The sequence below is a fragment of the Anguilla anguilla genome, chromosome 4, assembly GCF_013347855.1.
Source record: "Anguilla anguilla isolate fAngAng1 chromosome 4, fAngAng1.pri, whole genome shotgun sequence".
Lineage (NCBI taxonomy): Eukaryota > Metazoa > Chordata > Actinopteri > Anguilliformes > Anguillidae > Anguilla > Anguilla anguilla.
In genome coordinates, this window is record NC_049204.1 from 35133730 (window position 1) to 35158946 (window position 25217).

General features: G+C 47.5%; 1 protein-coding gene across 5 annotated transcripts in view; it reads left to right on the top strand.

The window, feature by feature from the left end:
* Window positions 1–25217, top strand: part of mpp7a (membrane protein, palmitoylated 7a (MAGUK p55 subfamily member 7)) — a 129023-nt gene that overhangs the window by 93301 nt on the left and 10505 nt on the right. For 3 of the 5 annotated variants that reach the window (XM_035413679.1, XM_035413681.1, XM_035413680.1), the window contains 7 exons: window positions 702–898; window positions 1460–1524; window positions 8228–8248; window positions 8396–8410; window positions 9067–9108; window positions 17976–18146; window positions 22289–22369. In XM_035413679.1, the coding sequence (XP_035269570.1) occupies window positions 702–898; window positions 1460–1524; window positions 8228–8248; window positions 8396–8410; window positions 9067–9108; window positions 17976–18146; window positions 22289–22369 (592 nt within the window). The remainder of the gene's footprint in view (window positions 1–701; window positions 899–1459; window positions 1525–8227; window positions 8249–8395; window positions 8411–9066; window positions 9109–17975; window positions 18147–22288; window positions 22370–25217) is intronic. The other 2 variants (XM_035413677.1, XM_035413678.1) reach the window with 2 other exon arrangements.

A 25217-nucleotide genomic window follows, 5' to 3' on the forward strand; every position in this document is an offset into this window, starting at 1 on the left:
GTGTATTTTTATATATTTATAAAAAATATTTATTAACCTCCACCACCTCTTAGAACACAGACATACACACACACCAGTCACACCACCACACACACACACACACACACACACCACGCACACACACACACGCGCGCACACGCCACCACCAGCCCTGTCCCCTCCGTTTTGCACCTTTTCAGTGGAAGTCACAGGCAGCCAGGATTCATGGGTCCTCCTCAAACCCTCCTTCGTTTGAAGAGATCTTCGTTAGCCACGGGCCACATAACGCCAGAAAAATCACAGAGCAGGACGGTGCAGTTTGGCGCAGTCGCGCTTGGTACCTCCCCAGATCAGTAGACATAAGTTTGGTAACGCTTGGGAGGACCTGACAGGATTTAGCTCTCGGGGAAGTTTTTGGCGGGTTGCACCCGGCTCCTCGCCGGCAGACATTAGATCCTGATTAGACTGACCTTTCCCGAGTTCCATCATGCTAACTGACAGTGAAGCTCTTTCAGAAGCCGGGGACGGGTTTAACACTCGCAAAGAGTGCCGGAATTTGACCTTCAAATGGCTCCTTGACGTCTCCTTGAAGAGTAGAGCAGCCACTCTTCAGGGATGGTGGTGGGGGGGGGGGGGTGTGGGGGGGTGGGCTTTTGGCTGTTTGGAGAACAGTAGATATGTAGCTGGACATATTTTAATGGGTTTTTTTTTTCTCCTTCCAGATGTTTGTCAAGTCGCTCTTTGACTACGACCCTAATGTGGATAAAGCCATCCCCTGTAAAGAGGCAGGGCTGGCCTTCAAGAAGGGGGACGTCCTTCAGATCATGAGCCAGGATGACGCAACTTGGTGGCAGGCCAGGCGCGAGGGAGACGCCAACCCCAGAGCAGGCCTCATCCCCTCCAAACAGCTCCAGGAGAGGTGAGCTACCGAGACGCCGCCGCCGCCCGCCCAATTATGCCCCCCTCTCCCAAAGCCAACAACCAAAGCCAGCTTCCCCGAGCAGCCTACCACCCAATTGCGGCGTCCGGTACAGCCTGACCGTGTTTGACTCCTGACGACCAGAGGAATGGGCTCTTGCCTCGCTTCGCCAGAATCCCTTGGATTTCCGCGCTCGTCTGGCCCGGAATGAGTAACGACAGAAAATGATAGCACTGGTGCTGATCCACTTTGGAAGGGGAGCGCATGGAAAATGGCACACTGATGTGCATCCCAGGAACACTTTCTTGGCACCACCCTGCAGAGGCTCGAAAAATTCAACAAAGCCTTGAGATTTATTTCAGCGGCTTTTGAATGGAAGGCATTGTTTTTTCGTCCCTGTTCCCTCTCTCTTTTTGTCCTTTTGTTTTTTTTTCTTTCTTTTTTTTTTTTGCTGGTGGACATTTAAGAATGTCTCTTGGTGCTGTAGGAGCAAGTGTTTATTGATCCCAGAGCGGTCGTGAAAACTGATGGTTTTATGGTTCCTCTCTCCTTCTTCTGCAGGAGGTTCGCGCTCCGGCGGCCTGTAGCCGTTGTTCAGCCCCAGAAAACCTCCAACCGAAGATCATGTAAGCTCGTATATCAGGCGACCGTGGGATGGGGGGGGGAGGGGGGAGAGACACAAATCACTCCAACTAGCCCTGCCTTTCTGGAGCAGGTGCTTGCATTTTAAGAGAGAGCGTCACCAGTCCTGGACACACCTCAGAGGGGAAGGAAAGTTATGGGGAAGGTTGTAGAGATGGCGGGGAGCCTTCAGCTAAAGAGAAATAAACCCATGTGATTGATGTATGCTTCAGAAAGCACTTAATCACAGTCGTCATCCTTCTGCAATGGCAAAGTCCTGGTCTGTTCGGGGGTAAACGATAGTGATGTCTCTGTCCCTCTCCTCCCCTCTCTCCCTCCCTCTCTCCTGCTTTTAGCAGAGGATTGGTAGTGAGAGGCTGAGATTTGCAGTCTCTGGAGCCGCACTCTGGAAAACCTCTCTGCTTCTGATACTAATGAAGAATTAATGGCCTGACAGGAGCAGGGGATGCGATAGACCATTGGCGTAGTAAATTACGCGCATCCTGTTGTACACATTAAGATGTTTTACCGCGTGTGAACTAGCTGGCCGTTAGCCCCAGGACAGGGGGAATTATGCAGCCACGCGACAAAGGATGTCAGCCCATTGGGGGATGAGCTCCATACCTGTTGGTTGTGCAAGTTAGAGAACATTCAGCATCAAGAATGTTCAGGTTCTGGATTTTAACGCACCAGAGGGCCTTCATACCGACACTGGGGAGGCTAATAATGCATCCCGAATTCATTCGAAAGGAGCAGGAAATCCGATGAGACGCTCATGGTTCAGAGCAAAGAAAGCTGTTCACTTGTCAAAGCAGCTGCCTGTTTTAAGGCTCTTAATTTTCAGCACAGTCTAAATCCTGCGGTATCGTATGCATGCCGTTTTTTCTTCCTTTTTATTTTCTTTTTCAGGAATGGTGCACACACGCCCCACTTAGTTCCGTAAAATTATTTGTACTTCGTGCCGAACACGGACCTTTCATCCTTTACACGCTTTCCCATAATCCCTTGCACGCAAAGTCAGTCAGCTCACTCTGTGTCCCGTCCCTCACTGCGCTGACGTTCATCCAGCCGCTAATCAGGGTCCATAATAGGATCAGACAGGGAGCGTGAAGCAGGGTTTTTCCTCCAGACTATGAAAACATTGATGGAATACAAATCTGCAGGAATATCGCAATCAAGTGCGAGGCTTAATTTGCAGTTACTGTCTCTGCAGTTCCCCCCCCCACATTTGGAGGGACCTGACTTGGTGACTCACTACCACAATGGCTGACCACTGTACTCTACAATACGATACAATATACAATATACTTTTTATTGAACCTCTTGGGGGTAATTTGTCCTCTGCATTTGACCCATCCTAGTTACTTAGGAGCAGTGGGCAGCCACAGTGCAGCGCCCGGGGACCAACTTCAGTTTTGAGGCCAGTGCCTTGGTCAAGGGCAACTGCAGGAGTGCACCTAGCATGTCTACAAATCAGTCAAGAGTGTGTTTAAGGGTCTATTTACTTATTTATTCATTTGTTTTTTGGGGGCTGAACATGTCCAATTCCCACCGTGATTTGGAATGTCCATCCACAGCCACATTCATGCGTGAACCCCACTGCTGACTTGGGAAAGTGCAGACATCCACAGCTATCCCCCGAAACGCGTCTTTCCTCCCCACCGTCCACAACCAAGATCGCATAGGGTCAGGGAAAACCTGTTTTATGCAGCTTTGGCACGCGGCCTACTGGTGTCCCATTGACCAATGGGGGTCGCTAGAGAGCAATGTAAGGTGGACTGAACACTCCCATACCCTGGGTGACAGAATTGCCAATTGCTCATTAGCCTATGGCGCTGCCTGCCACGGTCAGTAGTGCCTCAGTCCAGAATTGATCCGAGACTGTGGGACTCAACCAGGCACCAGCGACCTCTCTTTGTTTTTTTTTTAATGCAATTAAAACATTGTTACTAGTAAAAAAATGAGCAAGGTGCTGCATAGATCTAGGGTTTTGTCTAGGTTAATTTTCAACCCCTGTCCCCACTTTTGTTAAAATAAAATCTAATGGTACCAAATATAATTGGTCAATTATTCATAACTATATGAATGATTTAATGAACACAATGTGTCTGTCCTAAGTTGTGATAGGGAGCAAAAATCAGCTCCATCTGGTTATAATCTTAATTTGAATTGTTCACCACAGTGGAACTTTCCAGTGACATTTCATATCAACATAAAGAATAAGTTTTTCCCTAATATTAGAGCAGATTTTAAATATTAATAGATTTACTGTACGTACTCTTCAGGGCTGTATTTTGTCACTTCCAAATGTGTCTTTTTTTCCAGAACTATGGGATTCACAAAAGCAATGGTGACAGAGTGATGAAAACATTACCTGCGCATAATGTAGTTTTCCAGAGGTTTCCATTATATTTTCCCTGGGGGGAAGAAGAGGGGTCATAGAGGTAAAGGGTTAAAATATGGCACTTAGTTTTTCCCCCCCTGCAGTTAACCAGGCGTTCAAATGTTTTGAAGGGATGTTTAAGTTTCTGGAGTGTTTTTGTAAACAGCGTGCCGTGTGCGTGGCCCTGTCCGCAGGGAGGGGATATGGGGGCCTCTCCCCGGGCGGCGGCGGCTCATCGCGGGTAATAAACCACGACCGTACGGTAGGAGCTCCCGAGACAGGCCCCTGGGAGATGATGGATAGCGCGGGGAGCGATCCCAGCTCCTGCCGAGCGCGCAGTTACTGTCTCCCCTCCAGTCTGAAAGCGTTTATCTAATGAGTATCAGCCTTCACTGCGGAGGGAAGGAGCTTCCTCCACCGTCGCGCTTTACCGCCAAACGCCGGCACCAGAAGTGGAGCCGCGCTGCCGTGCTGCCGTGCGGGCGCTTCCTCTGGTGCGGTCCCGCCGTCCGATGAGCGCGCTTGGCAGGACGCACGTCTCCGTGAGCTCCTTTTGATTGAATTTCGCCGAAACACAAAGACCCGTCCGGGGGGAGGGAACCCGATGTCTGCGGGCCGGCGGTTCGGAAGCCTGCCTCAGCGTTGGCCTTGGGTCCTGACGCAGGCGCACTCCACTCCATCGCCTCCGTTCGTCACACGTGAGCCCCGCGCCGAAGACGTCTGAGTGGAGGCCGCTCTCCTCGCCCGACGCTTGTCAGCTGAAGGCTTTTTTAGGCGTCTCGTGAATTGCGTTGAGCCGAGGCTTCACTTTCTCAAGCGCTAAGGTTAGAAATCCTTTCCTGTCACGCAGACCCCTGTTTGCAGGGTGGACTGCCTGCACCCTCAAAGGTGGCTTGTTCTCTGGCTTGCCTTCATTCAGCCTCCTCCCTGCCTAGCCAGCGTGTGTTCTGACGGCTCGCTACATAATTTTATAGCAGATTTAACTACGCATTTGGCAAGTCAGACTTTTGTACCGCTGTTGGTTATAAATTTAAGGTGAAGGAGACATGCGGCCAAACACCTTGGTGCACTTAAAGCTCACCTTGAAGCATGCTGTCTCGCTGGCTAGGTTTCGTATTGTCTGCCCAGACTCCCCAGTGTCTCGCTGATGAAGATAAAGTGTCTCAAAGGAGCTGGGATATGTTGACTGCTCCTCTGCCTTGACAGGCGGATTATCCTAAAACAGAACTCGACCTATCATTTTTTTTGTTGTTGTTGGAGTCGCGATTAAGGTCTGACAGGTCAGCAATACAGAGGTATACAGGGGGGTGGGGTGGGACCGGAATACACAAATATAGATTGGACTATTTCATTTGGTTTCTTGATCAGAAGTTTGCTTTTCAAGTCAAGTTGCGCAGCCTTTCGATTGGATTATCTTTTTGTAAAAAGTACATAATGGAGAGTAAATTGTAATCATATGGCAAGTCAAACTCTGCTCTGTATTTTATTAGAGAGCGCAGGTTGTTAAATTGGTCTCCGCAATGGATAGATAAATGTTCAATCGGTTTAATTTTCATGTCATCTGGAAAATTTTGCTCATCTCGTCTTGGAAAAGAATTAACGGTTTGTTGAAGCAAATGCTTCTCCAATGAAAACGCACATGTCTGTTGGCCGAGGGCTACGTGAAATCAGCCTGTGATTTCGATCTGTTCGCGTGGCCATGGCTGGAGCTTATTTTACAGCCTTCGCCATAACAAACACTTAGCGCTGGCATCCTCGAGACCGAGGAGGAGCGCGAGTTAATCCTGCTCGTGTGAACCGAGAGGAGTTCGCCCTGACCGGTTCACTCCTCTGGTATCGGTTCTGCTCAGATCGGTCCGCTCTACGCGTCGGACCCGAGCCCCTGGCCCGCCGTGCCTGTCCTGGCGCGTCTCCGCGGAGCTGACCCGAGCGTCCCTCGGTTTGAGCGGCGCCGCCGGGAGCGCCGCCCGCCCCCGTCGGTAGCCCTTCGCGAGCCAGGCGCCCGGAACCAGATCCAGATGCCCGATAGGTCTGCGCAGCGAGTTGCGCTTCGTTAGCGGACTTGGAAGCGAAGCGTTGCCACCGCGTTGGATCGCAGCTCAAAACCAAAACAGAGAAAACGGAGCACGCAAATGAAAAACATCTCCTTCCCGACTGCGCCGTCCTCATCTTGAACCAATGAGTGACACGAGTGTTTGTGTTTGCGGTGCGGTCCGGCGCGCGCGCTGTCCGTGGGGGCCACGTGGAGTGTGTCAGCGGCTGGCCTGGCGTGTGGCTGTGTCAGCGCATCCCAGCCAGGGGAGCTGTTCAGTCCCAAGCCGTCCTTTACACAGAGCGTTAACCCCGGGGAGTAGGTGGAGCAGAGCCGGGTCTGATTTCTGTGTAAAGACGTCAAGCCGGAGAAAAGGTGGATTAAACTAAGCCGGGTCTGACCCACCTCACCACCTAGGAGAAAAGCCAGAGCTGACCCGGTGTTTGTTCTGTGTGAAGTAGAGCCGGAGAATAGCCGGAGCAAGACAATGTTTATTGTGCACGAGATACATAATTGGACGAGCCACAGCGAATCCCGCGGATTCTTCTCTGCAGTGTAAAGGTGTTCATACCGGCCAAAAGGTGGATAAAGAACGTCTGTGGAAATTTATCATCACTAATTCTACCTCGGGTCTGCTACAGCATTTTAACTCGGCTCGGCAGTGTAAAGACAGCTCCAGAGCAGGGGGTGTTGAGTTGGTACAGTTTCCGATGACTCTGTAGGTTAAGGAAGAGCCCAAACCAAACACACTAGATGCATAGTGCCGAGATAAATTATTATTCTTTTATTTTTCAGTAAAAAGTTATGGTCCCCATTTACCCCCGCCCCCGCACAGCCCTCCAGTGAGCCCCTAAAGTAGCGTATCAGCCCAGTATAAGAACACAAAGGAGCACGTCCGTTACTGCTGCAGCCCCCGGAGGCTGTGCAGGCCTTACACAGTGAACTCCTGACGCAATGCGAGCAGACTGCGAACGCAACGTGGGCGGACTGCGCCCTCTGCTTCAGTAAATGACTGGGGCTCTTTGTCCCTGCAAGCCCAGCGTTGGCCAGAGACGGTAACGACAATAACAGCAACTCCAGGCTGTTCTGTGCTTCTGAAGCTCTCTGTCTTTTTTCTCCTCTCTCACACACGCGCTTACTCCTCCCTCTCTCTCTTTTGCTCATACCATTTCTTCCAGGTGAGGGGGGGGAATTATGAGTGATTTCTTTCTCCCCGGCTGTATATCTGTGTCAGTTTTTATTCCCCCCTCTGACTGAACCAAGCTTTAATTAGTCTTTAAAAGTACATAGCTTTTTTTACATTTCTATTACACATTGTTTTTTCACATTTAGAATTTTAATCATGTGAAAAAGTAAAATTAAAGGGTTCTGAGAGCTCTTCCCCAAAATAATTTTGCCAGTATGGCCAACTGTACTGAGCGCATCATTTGTAAGACTGCAAAAAACATATAGTCATTCCTTTCTGAACTCTGTCCAGAGGCTGTTCTCAGTCACAGTGTCAAATGACTGTGGAGGTGACGTCAAAATGGTGGTGCTCATGAAACACAACGGTCAAAACAAGAACGTGATTCAGATTGCTCCTGCTGTAGTGCCACTTAAGAAGTGCTTTTAGTACACCACCACGGCCCAAATGATTTTTTTCCACGAGGGCCGATGACAGTTGTTATGTCTGGACATTACCTGTATCGCGATGCTCCATCTCGTGAATCAGTACTGTACTCTTTTAGGAAAAGTGCAACTGTAAGGTGAGCCTCAGAGAGTATAGACAGCCCATTTTGAATGTTTTGATGTAACCTTGTTAGGCAGAATTGGGACCACATGATGAAAAGGAAGTTTTTTTATTTATTTATTTATTTTTTTAACTGGATCCAAATGCTGCTCATTGGTGGAGGATATGGCCTTGTTCGGTGTCCATCTTGCATCTGCTCTTGCATTCGCTGGTTTCCATCTGACCCAGCTGCTGAAACTGAGCAAAGCTGCACTGTGTCTAAAGCAAAGACGACGATGCAGACGATGTCTCACTGTGCAACTTGTAGTGCTCCTCCATTTTAGGTTTGTTGCGGTATAGTGCAAAGGTCAATAAGGAGTGTGTTTGCACATGTGGGTTTGCGTGTGTATTTGTGTGTGCGCCTGTTTGCGTGTGTGTGAATACTTTAAGTCTGCATTAAAGATAGTAAGGAATTCAGTGCGTTTGAATCAAAGCCCTGTTTGCTGCTGGGGCATTTACTGTGTGGTTTTGTTCCTCATTTTAAGCTTTTAACTATCGTTTGTGTTTTTGTTTTGCTTTTCTAAGATGATGTGGCTGTTGAATGTGGTAGGTGTCCCTTCTTTTCTCCTTTTTTTTTTTTTGTTAGCTTGCCCCCCACCCCCTCGCCCGTCCTTCACTTTTAAGTTTTTTTTTTCTTTTCTTTTCACTAAATTTAACCCATTTTTTCATCTTTTGCTTTGCTTACGCTCTCAGCTGAGGAAATTGAAGGTACTGCTTCTTGAACTACCTAACCCTCCTCACCCATTTGCTGTGTTCGGGGAGGTCGTGCTGATTGTTCCCCGCTCAGCCCTTTGCTGTGTAGTGTAGAATGTCTGTTGGATAGGGAAGAACAAGTTCCCCTGTATTGTTTTGTCTTGTCATCTTTTCATCTCAAAAGCAACTATACAAACAGAGGAACCACTGGTGTGTGCTTGTTCACCCACAAGTTACTTTCGGCGATACATTGCCAAAATCCACAGCGCCTGGTTAGCCTATGTATTTTTCCCATTGCATTGGCCACAGTAACTCCTCTCAAACAGGAGTCGCGTATCGCACCATCACGCAAGCACCTCTACCTACCTCTAGGAGAGGAAATGGCAGGTGCTCACATTTGAAAGCTCTGTCCCGATGTCGGGTGAGGACCAAAGTGCCAGTGCCAGTACTGTGGGCGCCTCTGCTTGTCTCTGTGTTTCCTGTGGCGTGCTGTTCGTACGCGTAGCGCGTAGCGCCGTGAGCCTGCCCCTAGCGTGCTGTGCTTCGGCGGGCGGACGGCTCGCCGCGCCTGCCTGTGTCTGTGAATGTTCTGCCTGCCTCGGCTCTCTAACGTTTCTGCTCCCTCTCCGGTGGCTGTGTTCCTCCTCTCTGTGTGCTTACACTGCGCCCAGAGGACGGTGACAGTGGCGCCTATATAAGCGGATTCCACATAGGTGAGACACTCCTTTACACTCTGTGTCCCCTTCTCCATGACTCCGCCCCCGCCCCGCCCCTGCCTCCTGTGACTGTGTTGTCCTAGCAGTACTAACTTTGGCTGTGCAGTGACAGTGATGCTGTGCCCCCGATCTGTGATGTGCTGTGTGATCAGAGCCTCTTTCGTGAGCCAATTTTCCGCTTCTGTCTGTCTCTCTCCTCTCTCCCTCCCTCCCTCCTTCTCCTTTCTCTTTCTCCTTAACCCCATCCCTATATAGTTACCCAAATAAATTATTTCTATGTCTTTGTGAATGAGCGTGTCGTTTTGAAGTGTAATTGCATCTATACAGGCCCCAGTACAATGTTTTAAGTTTATGACGTAGTGCCGTTTATCTGGAGTTATGTGCATGCCACACCAGCAAACTGCAATCTCCGATAATGGTCATGTGACGACAGGGTAAGCTTTTCCCTTAACCTCCAAACACCCTTCTTCAAAAAACAATATTCAAACAGCATGCTTACAGGATTTGTAGAGTATTAATAAACTAAAAATGCTTTGAAAGCTGGTTTAGGCTGTGCTATGCTGACACATTTTTTTTTTACCCTGTTTCATTATATTTTACACCTTATTGCTGTCCAGTATGTATTACAGTACTTTGCTTGAGCGCGAGGAGCATTAATGCACACTGTGTTCCAAACCGATATTATTGTTAATGTTATTGTTGATTTAGCATCATCATTTTTTAAATTGTCGGCTCCGTGTGGCTCAGCAGCCAAGGAGAGGAACAGTGTTTTTCACTTTTAATTACGTGCTGTCTGACATTCTGAATGCGTTGTTTGTAAATGAGAAGCGCATTAGGGTAATACGTGTTTCACACGTTTTACCCAAAGGCCAGACCGCACCACAAACAAACATTTTAAAATGTTTTTTTTTTTTCCCCCTTCTGTTCTCCGTTCCCATGGTCGAGACCGCCCAGTTCTTTTCCGTCGCTGTGGAAACCCCCGGTTCCCCTTCCCACAGAATGCTGGGCTATTGGAGGCCTGTGTAGTAGCCGTTCGCGGCGCTGTTTTAAGTGCCATTTGCGTGCGGAACATGTTATCGTGTTGTCATTGCCACTGTCGCCTTTGACAAATCACAAGGTACAATCCCGCCGGAGCAACGGTTCTCAAGACTGGCCAGCTTAGAACTCTCTTTTTTTTCTTTTCTGTCCTCAATTACTGTGCCAATTTCGTGCCAGTCGTAGGCTACTGCACTATATTAAGGAGAATGCTAAACCAGAGAAGCGCAATGGTTTTGGTTTCACAGCCCTTTGAGCATGTTCATGAAGTTCAGTGTTTTTTTTTTTTTTTTTTTTTTTTTTTTTGTAATTTTAATTTCACAGGATATCCAGGGCATTTTAAGTTTAGACTCTACAGTGTGTAAGTTCATGTCTGCCAGAGGCAATCAGGGGTTGTCATTCAATAGTGCTGAACCGAGTGCCCTCCTTCTTCCCACCGTCTGCTGCCTGGTCCGTCTCACGCTGCCTCGTCCTAACCTCAGCCTTTCAATTTTTTCATTTGAGCCGCAACCGTGCCGTCGTCCGGTTTCCCAGAACAGTCGGCCCGAGTCACGTGTCCTACAGTAAACCGAAGCGACCCCAGGAAAACACGGAAAACCTAGAAAACGAAGCAAATAAGAAATTAAGAGTTTTCCGACACTCCGCAGGCCACCTCGTCTGCCAGCATGATTTGAGAGAGGATACGCAGCACTTGGCTACGCAAAAACAGAGCTTTGCATTTGCCATCTTTGGTCGGCTGATTCCTTAAAATTCCTTTTTCCCGTTCTCTCTCGAAGCGTTGTCTTTCGGTCTGTGCAGAGGTCGTCCCTGCGCGCCCGTCCCTTCCGCGCGTCTGTCTGGCGAAATGTCCGGCCGTCCTTTCGGGGCCTATTACTGGACCGTAAGGGTTGTGATGGTATGCGCTTCCGTCCTAAACCCGTCGCGTCTGCAGTATCGTCCTGCGCTTTGTCCCTCTGTAGCCGAGCACGGCAGCTCTGCGGCGAGCTCGTCCCACGGTGCCAGGCGCTCGAAAGCAGCGGAAGCACCTAGCGGCCCCGTTTTAAACTGTAGATTCTGTATTGAGACCTCGGTCTTTACAGGCGAATAAGAGAGTTATTCAAAATAACTGGCTGGTCACAGAGGGCTCGCTCTTTCCGTGGCACATTGGCAGAAATGCGATTTCCTTTAAATTTGTTGCGAATTTACGGCTGATATTATCAGAGTGAACCAACAAGGTTTTGGACCGTGGTCGAAGGGGGGTGACCATAACCAGTCATACCTCTTTTCTCATCCTCAGACCCTGCAGGCAATTCTCTCAGGTTCTGTGAATGGAGAAAAGCCTGGAAAAGGTATTAATTCCCTAAATACAGTTGAAGCACGCGGTTGTGGAAAACCTACATTATGTCTGTTTGCTAGGGATAAACAGGAGCCCAAGTATAGTTTCCTGAATTTCATTTTTGGCTCTTCGTTGAACCAAATTTTATGTTGCATTCTTGAATTCACCATCAGTACCTGCATTGGAATAAAATAATGAGCATTTAGAGTAATGCGGTCCATACTGGAAAAAAAAGCCTAATTATTTGATGCATACAGTATGTATGTAATAATGTTTAAGTGCTGTTTTCATTTGAGTGAAAGATTAGTCCTTCACTTTATTTTACCAATGATGTGGCCAGTCGTCTGAAGGTTTTGCCATTTCCTATAGGATTCAAGTGATTTGCATGCTTCTGATATATGATTGCATGTCTTTCTATTAAACCCAGACTTCTTTGGAATTAATGATTTAATATTCCCATCAAACAAAAACCTTTGTCAAAGTAATTTAGCACCGGAGTGACTTTCTTATTTAAATTGGAATCAACTACAGATCTATGTTGGGACTGCTGCCTTTCCTTCAGTCATGCACACGCACCCGGCACCTCCATTAACTAAAAGGGGAGCACAAAGAGAACGTTACTATTGGGGGGGGGGGGGTGTACTTGGTGTGCTCACTTACAAATTAAACTGGCGGTTTGGTCTCGGTTGCGCCGGCTGGTGGAGAGAACACACACACCTGGGCTGCGTTAGCTAATCAGCCCAGGTACTTAAAGGTGTGCTGCTCTCCACAGTTCGGGGGCAAGGCCGGGAGCTAACACCGGGAGCTCAAACCGAGAGCAAGTTTCTTTATTTGAGTTGCGTTTAATTTCACTTTTGTTTCTTTTAACAAGATGGGGAAAAAGTGAACCCCTGCTGAAAAGTGGGAGGAGCTGGCCAGGTGAAGGCCTGGCCAGCTACGAGCGGGGAACTGAAAAGTTGCCGCTCGGTTTTTGCTTTCTTTTCTCTTTGTTATTTTAGTTTGATGTTTTAGTTAATTGTTTTTGCCTGGAACCCGTGAGGGGGAAGGGTGAAGATGGCATTTATTTTGTTTTGTGTTTGTGTGTGTGCGCGCTCTCTCTCTCCATGCGGCAACCAACGGCGTTCCCCGGCACTGCCACACCTCCCTCCCAGGGGTGTCACAAGACTAGTGCCAAGCTGCACATAAATTATGTCAAGAGAGGCAGTACGCACTATGTATATTTGGCCAAATGGAATGCGTTTGCTGTACAGTTTCTAAAGGAATTAATGGCAGGCAACAGTTGTTTTACATTATGCTTTCGTACAGGACCTGTGTTTGCAGGTGGGATAAGAAAGTAAATTACTCACTGACACTATAGAATGATAGAGTTAATTGTGTGGAATCAGTTCCTGGAATGTATAGTGGACCTGTGGACTCTGGGATCCTCCAGACCTCCAGGCTTGACACAGTGATAGATTCGCTTTGGATTATTGGAAAATAATGAGCAAAACTGAGATGAATAGACTGTTCTCATCATTATTCTTCCCCTTAATTTGTTCACATGGAACCGCCATGTTCAAATGCTCAAAATCTCATCAATGTGCTTCTGTTGACGCGTAATCGATAAAACAGGGTTCGTTTCCTGCCGTGCACCAAGGGCACAAGCAGGCGTCAGCAGGGGCTGGGAGCGGGGATCCGTGAGAGCAGCGGGCCGGTGGGCATGTGGGTCCCTGGCCCTGACGTGGGGGATTCTCCAGGGGCGCGGTTCATGCAGGCACCTCCACGAAGGAGTCGCTGATTGATGAGACAAACAGGAGCGGGGCCTTTCCAAGTCAGCGTTCCTGGCATGCGGAGCTCCTCTCTGCGGTCTCAGACCAGAAGTGGAGCACTGAGGAAGACGCGAGAAGTGCGTGCACAGGCCTCCTCCTGTGAATTAGGCACCATCCCGCCCAGACATTCTTCTGTCTGAAGAGCTCAGGGATGAGACGGAGGGGAAAAGCAAATATCATTCGATAAAAGCAGCATTACTCATCCAAGGGTGGTATTGTCCTCATTACTGGGAATGCCTCTCTCCTTTATGCTCTCTAGCCCGCCCTCTAATAATTTCACAACAAACTCATTGGCTCATGCATTTTTGAGGTATCGCTGCTAAATTAGTTCACCGGTGTTCTCGGTTTTCCCCCCTAATTGAACAAAATTTAGTGTCTTTCTCTGGTATGGTCCCTGGAAGAGGTGTACACACCTGGTCAAGAGTCCCTAGAACAGGGAGCTCATTACAGCACAGGCATAGCCCCAACCCTTTTTGCCTTCCCAAGCCACTGTTAATTTACAATGGAATGACCAACAGTGTGATGGCTTCCATGTACGTGCCCATTTCCAGGGAGAGGGGAAAATGAAAAAGCACTATGTTGTTGTGCGAGATGGAATTGGAGGTGGGTAAGATGGAGAGGTTCTGTTCTTGCATGGTCCGGAGTTTGCCTCCCTAAGTCCATTCGCAGATGCGTGGAGAGGAGCAGACAGAGGCGACGGGCCGGGCCATCTGGCGGCGTTCTCCTCCGTGCACACGGATGTACAGCGTGACGGGCCCATTCCCATCTGAAACCCGTCGTAGGCAGACAGTGTGGGACGAGAGTCTTCCGGAAGCTCCAGAGCATGTGTTAATGCACAGGCCCCCAGCTGCTATTTTGAGGATCAGACGATCTCTCTCTTTCTCCCCTGCCTGCTGTGGTCATTCTCAGAGTGAAGGATGGACATCCAGGAGATACGCTGAATATAGGAAACAGAATTTTGTGTGTGGTGAGGGGGCGGGGGGATGGGGTTGGGGGTAACGTAGCTTTACAACAACCTATCATTTTCCAAATGAGGGCTAGTCACTGTCATTTCCTGAAAAGAAAGTTGTAATTAATGCCATTTTGAAAGTTTCTTAGAACCTTTTAACATTTTTTAGTTTCTGCATGACCTTCCACGTTCAGAGGTACCATAGCTCAGTTTGGAAGAGTGCTCCACCTGCCATCTTTCTCTAACCTGTAGGATATCTCAAATAGTCTTTAGCATATTCTAAAACAACAACTCATGCATATAATGAGAAAAGGAGCTCATAATGGTTACCACATTCTGGTGCCTCGCTTTGCTGCAGCCAGCTAAGTGTTGCAGTGATAAACCACATGCACACGTCAAGCGTAGCACTCACTTAATCTAATGCTGCGAGAGAAGGCTAATTCCAGGGCTGTCATCCCTTTTCGTCTGTGTTTGGCCTTTTCCGCTGCCAGGATGCTCCCGTACCTGTCAGCACCTCTCTGGGGAAAGTGATGCTTTGCTCCGATAACCCACCCCCCCCATGACACCCCCAACCTCCTCAGCAGGCCTGTGTGGGGATTACATCATCCTCCCCGCCACCTACTGCGCAGACATGGCCGAACTGTAGCTGTACTTCAATCATTTGTCAGGCCTGAAGCCTTTTCGTTCCTTTTAGGGGTTTCTGGGTTTTTATTAAAGTCCCTGGAAGCCTGCAGTGAGTCGGGGCTTGTAGCAAGCAAGGCCCTCGTTCACGTGCGTAACATTATTATTGATTAAATTTGCAGTTCTTGTTTTTGCAGACGCTGCTGTGCTGTGCGGGTTTACCACCGGGAGCGAGCAGTTAGCATTCACAGTGTGTGGAGTCCCAGGGGCTGCTAGCTGTGCACATGTTGAGTTTCCTACATGGCTGTAAGATATTATCAGGTTTTGGAAAATGGGCATGCCGCGGTGGCAGCTGCGCAGGCCGTAGCAAGCGTGGCACGTGCCTTCGCGTGTTTACTCTGCTCGGGATCTGCGCTCCTGTTTTAGAGAGGAAAAATTGGAACAGGAAGTGACTTATTCGCCGTGTGATTAAGTCACTTCCTGATTGCGTTGCTGCCGATCAGCTGGTCGCACTGCGGCACACGCCATCGTGGGGTTCAAGTGGTTCTTTTCTGATGAAAGTGGCTTCGGAACGTCCTGGGGTGCGTGCAGAGGGAAAAAAACCTCTGGCTTGTGTGCTGTGTGCTCATCCGTCCAATCAAACCGAGGCCCAGAGCCTCGCTTGTGTCAAGTTCCATTAACACGGAACGCGGAGGAATCTGTCTCTCTGGTCTTCAGGCCTGACGCACAACCAGGCACAGAGAGCTTTATGACTAGTTATGTCCAAAAAACTTGAGTCATTCCATTCTGGATCAAACAGATTTTCCTTTCTTGGTTTAAATCCTCATCCCACATCCGCAAAGCAGCTCATGGTATAGTACTCAAGCTTTGGTTGATCCAAATCACCACAGCCCTGGCCATGAGGAGAGGCTGCTTTATTATTTGGGTGGAGCTATCTGGAAGGGCTTCAGTGGTTTTGAATGGCCCACATTGTGGAGCCCCTTTTAACCCACCAGAGGCAAACTGCACCAGCTGCCTGTAGTTGAGAGCGGTAACGAAACACTCAAGCACCTGCCTCCCCAGGCAAAACGGAGGGATTCACTCTGACAGAGCCAACGAAACGGCAGCGTCTCAGACTCTGCTGGCAGTACGATCGGCCAGCGCGATCCCGCGCGAGGCTTTGCAAACGGTGGAGCGCTAACGTCGCGTCCTCCGCGGACCGCACAGCATAAACAGGTGCGACCGTAACTTCGTCCAGACGTTCTCTCCATGACTCACACCACAATAATGAGCACATTAACAAAAAACAACACAAAAGGTGAGTAATGATACCTTTCTGTCAGCTGACGTAATGCGGTTGGCGTCGGTGTCCCATCAGGACAGTCATCGCTCTTTTCATTGGACCAATGGCAGCTTTTTTTCCCTTTTTTTTTTCAAGGGACTGGCCGTACATAACTATGACCGTTTGTGCCCACGGCTCACCCACGCTGGGAAATCTGCCCGGACGCTTGTTGTAACGTGACGCCGTGACTCGAGCCGAGCCGTACATGTGCGTTATTGGTTATTGTGCCGAGGGGTCGTTTGAGTAACGGCGTGTTTCATTTTTTACTCCTCGGCGAAGGTCCGCTCGGTCCTTTATTAAGTGGCTGTTTGGAAAGAACAAGCTGAGAAGAATGTGGCCTCTCTCTCAGCCCATCTGCAGAGTGCTAGCGGTTTCTCCGTGTTGTGGAAAGTATTAAGGGGATTGGATCAGATTTTTTTTCCCCCTCTTTCCAGCCCATAATTTTCATGCTGCCTTAATCTGTCTCGGGCATCTTGCGTCATATTCCTGATTTCATTAATCACCAAAAAAAGAGAAAAACCCCCAATAAATCCTACGGCCTTGCTGAGAATTTGTATAGTGGGTGTCTTTGGGTTGGGATTTTGGTTTAACTAGGATCTGTCATAGATGCAAAACTGCAGTCCTCGTAAGAAGGGCACCGTTTTCCTTTTGGTACTGCTGGGGCTGGCTGTTAAAACTGAACGCTTGTGCTCTGAACCTTGTTTAAGGAAGCCTTCGTGGAAGTGGCATTGTCTGGATGAGCCGCATCTGATAGACTGGTCAGAGGCAACGAGCCGTAAAGTGGCCCAAACAAACAGCTGCATGTTCGCCTCCAGGCAGACAAGCATTCCCCCTACTGCAAATTAGCCCATAAAACAAATTTAAAATGACTCAAAATCACAGCATGGCAATTTTATGTTTGGAGCAAGCCATGAAGGACCTGGCAGTAAATCCATCTGCAATTAATTATGTGGCAAAAAAAAAGCAGATACCGCCAACCGCACTCTTAACTCTCACAACGACCTCTTGAGATGAGAGCGGTAGTTCAGTCAGTCCATTTTAAACACGCCAGGCAAAAATCAAGAGGCATGAATCAGGGCCTTGTTGTGAATGGAAAAACCACAGGTACATGACATAACTGGTCGTAGGAATGATTGGAAACACTTTTTTTGCCTTCCCGAGAATACAGGAAAGACCTGACTGTGGCCCAGTCTCTAAATGTATGCACCTGTTAATGCGCTCGGAGATCAATTTGAAAAACACATTTGAATGCCTAAACCCAGCGAAACTGTATGGGCTGACATGGCTGCAGCACATCAATCAGGCCTTTATGTTTGTGCCTGTTACATGAAAACAGACTTTTTAGTTCTGATTCTGAGAATGTAGCTGTTGTAGAAATTCCACCTACTCTGAAAATATCCCCTGATCAGTTTTGATTTAAAAAAAAAAAAAGTAAATTTAAAAAACATTCTGGTCCCACATCCTTAGGCAGTAGGCGACATGCTAATGTGAACATTAGTGCTGTATTCTTTGACAAGCAGTGAATGTGGGGACATATTTTTAAAATGATTCATCAGGAGTATTGTTGGTGTGGTTTAAAAGAAGACATTTGGTGGGAAAAAGTTAATTTTTCTTTTTAGTTTTAAGATTGTTACAAACTCATACGCACACACACGTGTACTGTACACGCACACATATACAAACACTCACGTGCGCACACACACAGCTTCCTTTTGCTCTCATGAGGGCGCAAAAGGACTGTGGTAGGCACGGCTATGAGGAGGTCATATATGTGTAACACGTCTTTAAAAATACATTTTTTATTATCATTTGCAGCTGGTCTGCGGAGGAGCTTCCGTCTCAGCAGGAGGGACAGGAAGACTAACAAGTCGATGTACGAGTGCAAGAAGAGTGATCAGTACGATATGGCCGACGTCCCCACCTACGAGGAGGTCACCCCCTACCGCAGGCAGCCTGGGGCCCGGCACAGGCTGGTGGTTCTGGTCGGTGAGTGTGAGATGGTTTGTGACCTGCTTACTGGGGATGTTGTGCTTGGCACAAGCCATGCCGGTACTCTGGCTCATGCATACAGACACACACACACACACACACGCGCACACACACACTCATACTCACTCACACACACTATATGACCTGAAGTATCTGGACACCCCTTGGTCTGGGGCTGTTTTTCTTGGTTTGGGCTAGGACATTTACAGTTCCAGTGAAGGCAATCCTGAGCTTTCCAACAGTTTTGGGAAGGCCCTTTCCTGTTTCAGCATGACAGTGCCCCTGGGCACACGGGGAGGTCCATATAGAAATGGTTTGATCGAGAACGGTGTGGAAGAACTTGACTGGCCTGCACAGACCCCTGACCTCAACCCCATCAAACATCTTTGGGATCAATTGGAAAGCCAATGGTGAACTAGGCCTAATCGCCCAATCAGTGGCCAACCTCACTAATGCTCTTCTGGCTGAATGGAAGCAAATCCCTGCAGCAATGCTTCAACATCTAGTATAAAGCCTCCCCAGAGGAGTGGGTGTATGTGATATACACACACACACACACACACTCACACATACATGCACACACAAACATGCACATGCACGCATGCACACACATACGCACACACATACAGACACACACACACACTACACACACACACACCTCCCACAGGGACGGGTGCCTGATATCATGCCAAAGCATATCTGTCAGTTCAGCCTAGCTTCTAAGATTGAAATTTGAGAGTACAATATAACAGCCCAGTTGAGGCAGCCCTCCAAGGTGCCCTCCAATGTACAGTCCATGGTGAGCAATGTGGCTCCTCAATGGAACTTGGGTCCAGACCAGGGCTGACCAGGCGCTCCCTTCCTGTGGACACAAGGCAGCGCATGCATGGACTTTGTCACATTCAGTCAGTTCATCTGGACTGTTTAAATGGCCCTCATTTTCCTGCCAACACATCAGGCCAGAGGAAAGGATGCCTCTTCCTAAACTCTTTTTTTTTTTGATCACTCTTATGTAAATATTTTCAGTGAAGTTCTGTAATTTGGAGAACACCTATGGATAATTTCACAGCCAGCGAAGCTGAGGCGAGAGGAGACCTGCGTTGTGTTTTGGCTCCTTCCTTTTCTGCCCTGGAGTCCTGGCTGTTTTTTTTTTTCTTTTCCTTTATTTTAAAGCATTTGAAATCTCAATCCCAGAGAACCAGGAAAGTAGGCATGTCTTTCAAAACATGGCGGGAGGCGTCTGTGCTTGACTTGGCCCGCCGCCTTTCCGCGTCCACTGCGGCACATTCTTGTCATTGTTTTCCTTCACGTTTAAATCACCTCAAGGTGTTCCTTAGATTAGCGGTGCGGATGTTTTAGGGGGAATAGCACTAATGTACAATGGAAATCTCTCTGCACTAACTTAGATGGCCATGCTGAAATTGACTGGTTTTCAACTGAAAATCTTTTCAAGATTTTAATCTGTGATTTAACAAAATAACAAAAAGGATTTCCATTCACATAACAGAAAATGTATCTGCAACCAGACTGAAAATACACTGTAGTGTTAGCTGATCTACATTTTGATTGCAGTGCGCTAGTCTGATCGGATATAATTGAAAGTTAGAAAGTGCGCATTAGGCTAAAAGACATCTTACTGGCCCAGATGTGACTGTATCAGATCTGCTTAGCATTTAGCCTGAAAGTTCTCAAGTCCAAATATTACGAGCTGTTTCTCTAATGAGGGCCGTAATGAGGGTTGACTTTCACTGGCAGTTGTTTAACTCTGGTCTGTACGTGCAGTCAGGGAAATGGATCAGAGAACATGAAATAAAATAAATTATTGCAAATCTATTGCAAAGATTAAAAAAGGCCTTTATTAGGTTCTTTTTGATTTTCAAGGTCTGCTACTGTGTTGCATTGCTAAGGTTTAGCAAAACAACAAGACGCAAAGAACAGCCTGTTTCTCCTCAGACAGCAATCCCACCGGAGTGTTCTGTTCTGTTCTCTATAATGAATATGATGGTCTGCTTATTTGGCAGACAGTAGCCTAGCTTGGAATTTCAAATGAATGGGTGTCTGTGACATTTTAAGAAAACCCGCTGCAGTGTATGAGAAAGGAGTTACAGTGGCTGACGAGCAAATGATGTAAAAAGTGAAAATTATTTAGTGAAATTTGCGTAAAGGGACGTGTGTCTTTCTTCGTCGGATGGGTGTAGCCGCTCGTAGCGAGCTTTGGCGCGGGGCGGCCTCCGCTGCCAACATCCTCGAGCTTCAAAGCGCGCGGCTTTGTCACCCCTGGCAGTGCTGGAGCAGGGCCGCTGCACAGCTGAGATAGGGGCCGTGAAATGCATGCGTCGCCGCGCTCCGCCAACCTAAACACCTACAGCAACACTAAGCGCCACGGTCGGTGATGCATGCTATTTTTGTTAACAGAAGCCAGTTCCTCAGCTTTTTCGAAGTAAATTTTAAAAATTAGGTCCCGTTTCCTTGTCCGAATAAATCACGTGTGGGCCTCGAACCTTTTTCTCAGAAACTGTTGAAGATTGATTAAGGTCTTTGCTTACCCGTGTGCCGCTTACGCTGTAGCCAACCACGCTTCCTAGAGCCTGCCGAAGGCTTTTGTTTCACTTTTGGGCCAAAATGGGATAAGTCTGCCAAGACTTTTGTTTTTCTCTTATCTTTCTTTTATCGCTTAATGCATGTGTGACTTCGGACATGCGTGACCAATAACAATGCATAAACGGGAAGGTAGGAATGTTTATTGTGGTCCATGAAAGTGTCGGTATGTGGCAGAGAAGATAAACCTCCATTAAAGCCAGTTGAGTACCTTTACATTTGCTGTTGCTTTTCTGACCCAAATTGATCAGTGTTCTTTCAACAGGAAGCTTGTTTTGACAGATAACAAAAGCAGTGATTCTGGGGGGTTGAATATCCTCACCAGAGTGAAAGGGCGCAGTGTTTACAGGACTCAACATTAAGGATTTTGTCTACTGGCCCAGTTGGGCCAGTAGGTCAGTGTTCTGCTTGCCCCAGGTACATTTCCACTGGCTCAGCTGGCGAAATAATTCTAACTATGCTTTTTTTAGGACACAGACTATTTGCATTAAAGTGTCAGAACACCAATCTATAGTGCTAGTTAAAAAACATATTAAATTTGAAAATTTTACAAGTTCTACTGGCAAATTATGGACAAATTATGGTTTGTTCGATGAGCCTTTCTCCCCCCCCCCCTTTCTTATGCCAGTTGCAGAACATAGTGTTTTTTGTATTTTGTCCGGAAAAACTCCATGAATAGGAACGCCCAATGAGACGAACACATTTAATGGATGATTAGAATGGCAACTATTCCAGGAATCTCTGTCAGTGTCAATGGCCCGTTTGAGCCTCTGCGCTAAGGGCGAACACGCACCGCACCTGAGAGAGACCGAGCGGTCACACTCCGCGATCTGTTCTGCATCCCTGCTATTTAGAGGCGCAGACACCCCAGCTCTCCTTAAATTAATATCATATGGATTCTGGTTCTTACTGAAGCGATGCAGCTTCTCGGGAGAGCAGAGGTTAGGCGCAAGAGCTCCGAGGGCTTGTGTTTTGGAAAAGTGCGAGCCTTTGGAACCGCAGACAAATCAATATTGCGCCCCCCCCCCTTTTCCTCGGGCCGTGGCGGTGGAAAACCCGTCTGAGTAATGGGCCTGAATCCTCGTTGATTTTTCAGACTGTTCAGGGAAACGCTACAAAGTCGTCTCTTGGCAGGATTTGCGAGTGTCATTTTTTATTATTTTTTCTTTATTTTCTTTTCCTCTGCGCGACTTACAGTAGTGAGTGCTAAAAGACGCTAGGCCGTGGGCTTCACGCACTCCCCCCAGTAGCCGGCGGCGAGGGGCCCGCTGCGCCGCGCGGCATCTGTAAACACCATCACACCCCGCGCTTCGGAGCCCGGGCCAGAGAAAAATCCATCAGCGTCCGTCCGTCCTCCAGCCGGCCCCGTGGAAAGCTTCGCATTCCTCCGGGTTTCTGGGCCCCCGTCGTCGGCTGCGGTTTCCCTTCTCGTCATCGGGGATGTGTTTGCGTTAATCGCGAGCCTCGGTGCGGGTTGTGTTTTTCCTTTTTTAAAAGTGAAACGAAAAGGTAATTGTTCTCTGTCTGTGTCCGTCCCTCAGGGCCGACGGGGGTGGGTTTGAACGAGCTCAAGAGGAAGCTGCTGATCTCGGACCCGCAGCATTTCAGCGTTACCATCCCACGTGAGTCCTCCACCTCGCTGTCACCTGGGGAGGTCCATTCTGAACCCCCAGCCCACCTGGTGCACTAGATGTGAACATGTGGAAACCTGCTCAAAACCCCCCTAATCTTCTCATTACTGCAAAATTACCCAGATATTCTGTGAGTTACATTGAGGAGCACTTGCTTTTACATCAGTGTAGTATGGGGACATGGTACTATGGGTCACGCAATGCAATGTAATGATATTTTTGGACCAACATGGTGGCTTAGTGTTTAGAGAATCCAAAACTGGAACCACAGTCGATGAGCCCACGGTCTCAGTTTCTCACATCCTGCATCTTGGATGTTTTTGGGGCAGGAATAACAAAACCATGTGAGATTCATTACAGTGAATATGGTGTAAAAACATATATAATAAATGCGTGTGGCAGTAGAACACAGTTTACAGACAGTTCAGTTCAAGCCACTGTGTCCAAATACAAACTATCATACTGAAACGCATGTTCAATGCCAGGGTGGCTGCAAAGGAAGCTCCTAATGGGATTGCAGGGATCTACATGCCACTCTGTATGTCCTTTAGCTGAGATTTGTGCAGTTGATGGAGGGTGTACTGTGGATGTGCATGGGTGGTTGGTACTGAGTAATTTACAGGCCTATTCTCAGTCTGGGAGGCAGTGCTGCTCGAGCAGTGGAGTGTTTCCTCTTGCGTAGCTGTCCAACAGCCCCAGAGAGCGGGGGAGCCAAGCTTCTCCTGCGTCCTGAAGACATGCCATTCCAGTGCCTCATACTCTGGCTCTGCCTCCTGCTCCTTTTTCTCTATAAGGACCACATGACGGCTCGCCATATTCCTGAGCGCTGTCCAACCGCGGTGCTCGACGGAGACCGCGGCCGCTGCCATTAAGAGCTTTTTGGGGATCGGGGGTTGAGGGGCAAAGTCTTCACTTGGCGAGGTCTAATGCTGTCATGTTAGAGCAAATTTAAACTGTGTGTTTTATGCGTTTTTAGCAAAGTAACGAGGTAAATTGTATATTTGGGGATGGTAAGGGGGGGGAAATTGTAACACTTTAAATTAATTGCCGTGTTTGTTCCACACAAGTGCATAATGGATGTGGGTTATTCACAGTCTTCACTGCATTTATTCACACTTGAAATGTCACTAGTATTAAAACCCCATTGTAACTTTTTCCTCCACATCTGTTAATTGTTTGCAAATGTAACCTACATTAGTCTTTCTCTTATACAGCACAGCTTGCATATAAGCTTTGTCCGAGACAGGGTGTTAAACTTTGGGATTTATTCGAAAGAAAAGCAACTCAGAAAGTATTTATTTGTTAAAATTGTTGCCAGACTATATTAATCAGGCATATTTAACACTTACTGTTTGCTGGGATCAAAACAAAAGTGTTACCGTACTTTACCCCTTAATCAAAAAACCAAAAACACCATTGGAGTACTGGTTCATGTTTTGCATTATGATTTTTTTTTTGCCTCCATGAAAATATAAAACAGCCTCCAGCCAGTAACACTAGGTACGTAATTAGTGATTAGAGCAGAGCGTTGACGATTTTTGATTGCGTTCCAGCCTTACGGTTATTTTCCATGATTGAATGCGTCACTCAAAAACGAATAAATTGAAATTCCTTTGTTCGGCTGTGAGTATTTCCTACGCCACGGAGCAGATGCTAAAAAGCATCTGTGCCACTCCTTTCAGCGCTAGGTTGGAATCCGACTTTGTGGCCCTGCCATCAGAAGCATAAATATATACAGCCTCCATGGCTCATGACAACCTGTCAGCGATAGAGCTGCTTTTCAAAAGGGCCCATGCATTTAATGCATTGATGAGCGAGTTATTCTTTGCAGAAGTATCCCTGGAAAGATTTTACGGAAGGGAGGGGGACACTTGCGCTCCCAGACTCAAATACATATGGAAAAATGTGGCCCCGTTTGCCCGCGAGCTTCCACAGCCCTTTTTTGCATGGTGCACGACCCCCATGTGGTAAAAGGACGCATCTTCGACAGAGCGCAGTCCTGGCACGGGCAGCCCACGGACGGTGATAAAAGTTTACGGTTTGTTTTGGGGCTGGTTGTGAGTGTGCAGACCATTAGCCCGGGGGCAGGACTGCGTGCACCTCTGACTTCTACGATTTCTGTTAAAAATACTACCGCCCATGTGGATGCCCCCCCGCATGTCCACCAGAGCCACACTCAATGAATTTAATTATTAGTGTTTTTAATAGCAGAAATTTACAAGCAAGTAAATATTGGTGTTAATGTTAATGAAGGCGTAAAAATAATGTTGCCTTCCCATAATTTGCTTGTTGCGGCCATAAAGTACTTCCACTGTTCATACACTATGGCTTAATTCTACAGACAATGTGTTGTCTGGTTTTAGCATTCCTGTCTGTTTCAGGCTCTCTTGATGTTTTATGGATCCAGACAACATGACTTAAAGATGACTTAAAAAAAAAAAAAAAAAAAAAAAAAAAAAATTCCTGGTCCATTTATTGATATGGATGCAATGTCTCTATGTAATTGTTCTGAATATTGTCCATGTTTTGTGACTTTTAAAAAAATTATATACTAAAACTAAAGTGTATAATGTCAGGGTATTGATCAGTGTTATATATTAGTAGGTACCAGTGTTAAAGTCGGTTCAGATACACCTTGTAAAGCTCTTTAGTGAATGTATATCTGAAACGACTTTAACAACTGTTTACTGTCTGCTTGCATATTGGATGCAAATAGAGTGGAAGGGTTCCATTTTTCTAGACATAATATAAATACTTTTCACTTTGAAGTTAAATCTGTAGTAGTTTGTTTGTGTCTGGAATGATGGTGATGTTTACATGCAGAGGGCTTTAGTTGGGT